The 2,765-nt window shown below is 41.1% G+C and overlaps 1 protein-coding gene across 1 annotated transcript; it reads right to left on the bottom strand.

Moving 5' to 3' along the window:
* Positions 1–258: 258 nt before the first annotated feature.
* Positions 259–1,669, bottom strand: Tsp_05232 (ubiquitin-conjugating enzyme E2 1). Its single transcript, XM_003371521.1, has 6 exons — positions 1,651–1,669; positions 1,583–1,626; positions 1,172–1,367; positions 694–1,120; positions 445–553; positions 259–402 (listed from the first exon to the last, which is right to left on the bottom strand). The coding sequence occupies exons 1-6, from the start codon at positions 1,667–1,669 to the stop codon at positions 259–261; spliced, it is 939 nt and encodes a 312-aa protein (XP_003371569.1).
* Positions 1,670–2,765: the final 1,096 nt, after the last annotated feature.

Genomic DNA, 2,765 nt, shown 5'->3' with positions numbered 1-2,765 from the left:
ATAAAAATGTAAAAATAAGTTGTAATAAGACAAAAATTATGCAAATTTAAGGTGGTTATCAGAATGTACAGTAATATTAGTGTAATGTATGACAGCAATTTCGTTATTCCTGCGACAACGAGAACAGAGCCGCCCAACGTTGATAAATTTTAGCCATAAGGCAGCTATGCGTCAAGTTAGAACGGCTTCGTCTTTGACGGCGGATGGTGTGCGAACCGACGAGGGTGGATCGATCGTCCACATAGCTGGGTCGAAATCTCAACTGAAAGTTGGAGCGTCAGGCAGGGGGGATTCGAGGCTGAGAAGCCGGAGGTCCAAGTAATAGGACTGTAGTGGAGTACAAGGGAGCAGGACAGCCGGGCCAGTGGGTGTCCACCGCAACCAAAGCTTTTTAACATACACCTGCAAAACACAATAAGTAAATAGAGAAACTGAGCAACCTACCCTTGTACCTTTTAAACCTAAGCCAGCAATTGTGTGCGAATTATAGGTATACGACCTAACTGCACAAAAATTTCCAGCGATTTTCTTCAACGACTCGCCGTTGCCGACCCTATTACACTTTTTGCTATAAACTATAAAGCCATTCTGCTTCTGGCAGTAGATATTATCAATTCCAATATTATAAATTTTAGCTGTGTAACTGATGAAGCGTGAGCGGCGTGCCCGCATGTCCACCAAGTGAAACAGTACCGAGTCACTACGTATAGAACTCTGTTCATAAAACCCTCACAAAGTATGGTCAGGGTGATCATTTTCTTCACGAACAACTTGCCAATCAGTCGCACAACGCAGATGGTGTGACGTTTTGTGGAAGCGCTTTCTTCTTCAAATTCTCTTTCCAACTCGGCTCGCATGTTCGGATCTTCAACATTTTGCAATACTGCATCTTTTTCCCGCAATTCATGGTACATTCTACGGATGGCACCGAACTGCGATTGGCAAAGATTCAACAGTTCGGTGCGGGTACTTTTGGTACGCGTACAGCCCGCGCAACGATGGCATGCACAAACCACAGCATCTTCTGGGGGCCCTAACGAAGTCAGTGGACGTCTCCATGGAAAGCAGCGCTTGATCTGCATCAAGAGTGCGGTTTTATTCTTCGGTCGATTGCTTGATGCTGTGGAATTTAGAAATCTTTAGCTGGAATGTCAGACGTGACAGCACGTACGTCCAGTACGCGTCCATTTTCTACCACGGAGCATAATTTCCGCTTCTGAACAGTCTAACTGTTGGATCTTCATTTGCTGACTTCGCTGCAACGCATCCACATGTGCATATCCGTAGAGTGACAACAATGAAGATAAAATAACACATGCTGGTAAAAATAATAGTAGTGGACACGCAAAACTCCCAACAAGTGATGCCTTAAATAACTACTAGTCATCACGATGAATGAAGCATAATCAAATTTTTCTATAAAATGACTTTCCATCAATCATTGAGACGTCATCTCTTCTTCATTTCAAACTTCTGCGCTGTCAACTGGATTTTTTTCACATTTCTAGTGGTTGATCTTTGTTCCACTGACAAAACTACTTTAGTGCGATTATCCACCAATCGAATACACGAATGGATTAACCAGCAATATACCACTACTTGCCGTTTTCGCTGGAACCCATCTACCTGCACATATAATATGTGTAATACGCAGGATGAAAATGATCATTAAAAAAATATTCTCACAAACACGTCCGCACACTCAGACACATGAACGGTGCAACGCAACCACCGCAAAGAACACAACGTCAAACGAGAACTGCGCTCGCTCGTCTGCCACGGCTGCTTTTATATTAGCGTGGCGGTGTGTCGCTTAGCATTGCGTCCAACATTCGTTCGAGTAGTCTCTTTTCGCTCACGCCAAATGTGATTGGTACATACGGGAATTTCAATTGCTCGATGGTCTCTTTTCGCTCACGCAGAACATGACTGCTTGGCACGGAATTTTTTAATTGCTCGATGGAGTCTCTTTTAGCTCACGCCAGCCGTTATTTACAAACGAGACTCGTCGAATGAATCCGGATATGAGAACAGCGCGTTGATCAGAAGATCTGCCGCTCACATTATTGTGATACATTACACTCAATATTACTGTATATTTTGTTGAACCACCTTAAATTTGCATATTTTTTGTATTATTACAACTTACTTTTACATTTTTTTACCGTTTACGTGTTTGTAATCCTTATTCTTCAATAAAAAGTGCTTTCTATGAATCTGTTGTTTCGAGTTGCGTGATTTTACCTAATTAATGTACAATTAAAATGCATTATAACATTGCTTTTTTCACATACTAGACCGGTGGTGTGTCGCTTCGCATTTCGTCCAAAATTTGGCCGCGTAGTCTCTTTTCGCTCACGCCAAACGTGATTGGTAGATACAGAATTTTCAAATGCTCGATGGTCTCTTTTCGCTCACGCCGAACTGATTGCTTGGCATGGAATTTTCCAATTGCTCGACGGAGTCTCTTTTAGCTCACGCCAGCTGTTATTTACAAACGAGATTCGTCTAATAAAGACTCGTCAATTTTTCAATAAAAAGTGCTTTCTGTGAATCTGTTGTTTCGAATTGCGTGACTTTATCTAATTAATTTACAATTAAAATGCATTATAACTCATATTGTTTTTTATCATTGCTTTCTAAACATCCTAATTATTGTTGAATTATCGATGAAAACAGAAAAAACATGCATTAATCTCAGTTTCAGGTGACGTCATTTAACTCATAGCAGAGTCATGCATCATATTGCATTTATATTCTGATTT

Source organism: Trichinella spiralis (assembly GCF_000181795.1).
Source record: "Trichinella spiralis strain ISS 195 chromosome Unknown Scfld9, whole genome shotgun sequence".
In the NCBI taxonomy this organism is placed as follows: domain Eukaryota; kingdom Metazoa; phylum Nematoda; class Enoplea; order Trichinellida; family Trichinellidae; genus Trichinella; species Trichinella spiralis.
Note: the sequence above shows the minus strand (reverse complement) of the source record. Positions and strands in the feature narration are given on the sequence as shown.

Coding starts and splice junctions, on each gene's coding strand:
- Tsp_05232 (XM_003371521.1), bottom strand. Junction 1,121..1,171: donor AAAATGGACGCGTACTGGAC/GTACGTGCTGTC, acceptor TAAATTCCACAG/CATCAAGCAATCGACCGAAG. Junction 554..693: donor GTTCTATACGTAGTGACTCG/GTACTGTTTCAC, acceptor AAAGTGTAATAG/GGTCGGCAACGGCGAGTCGT.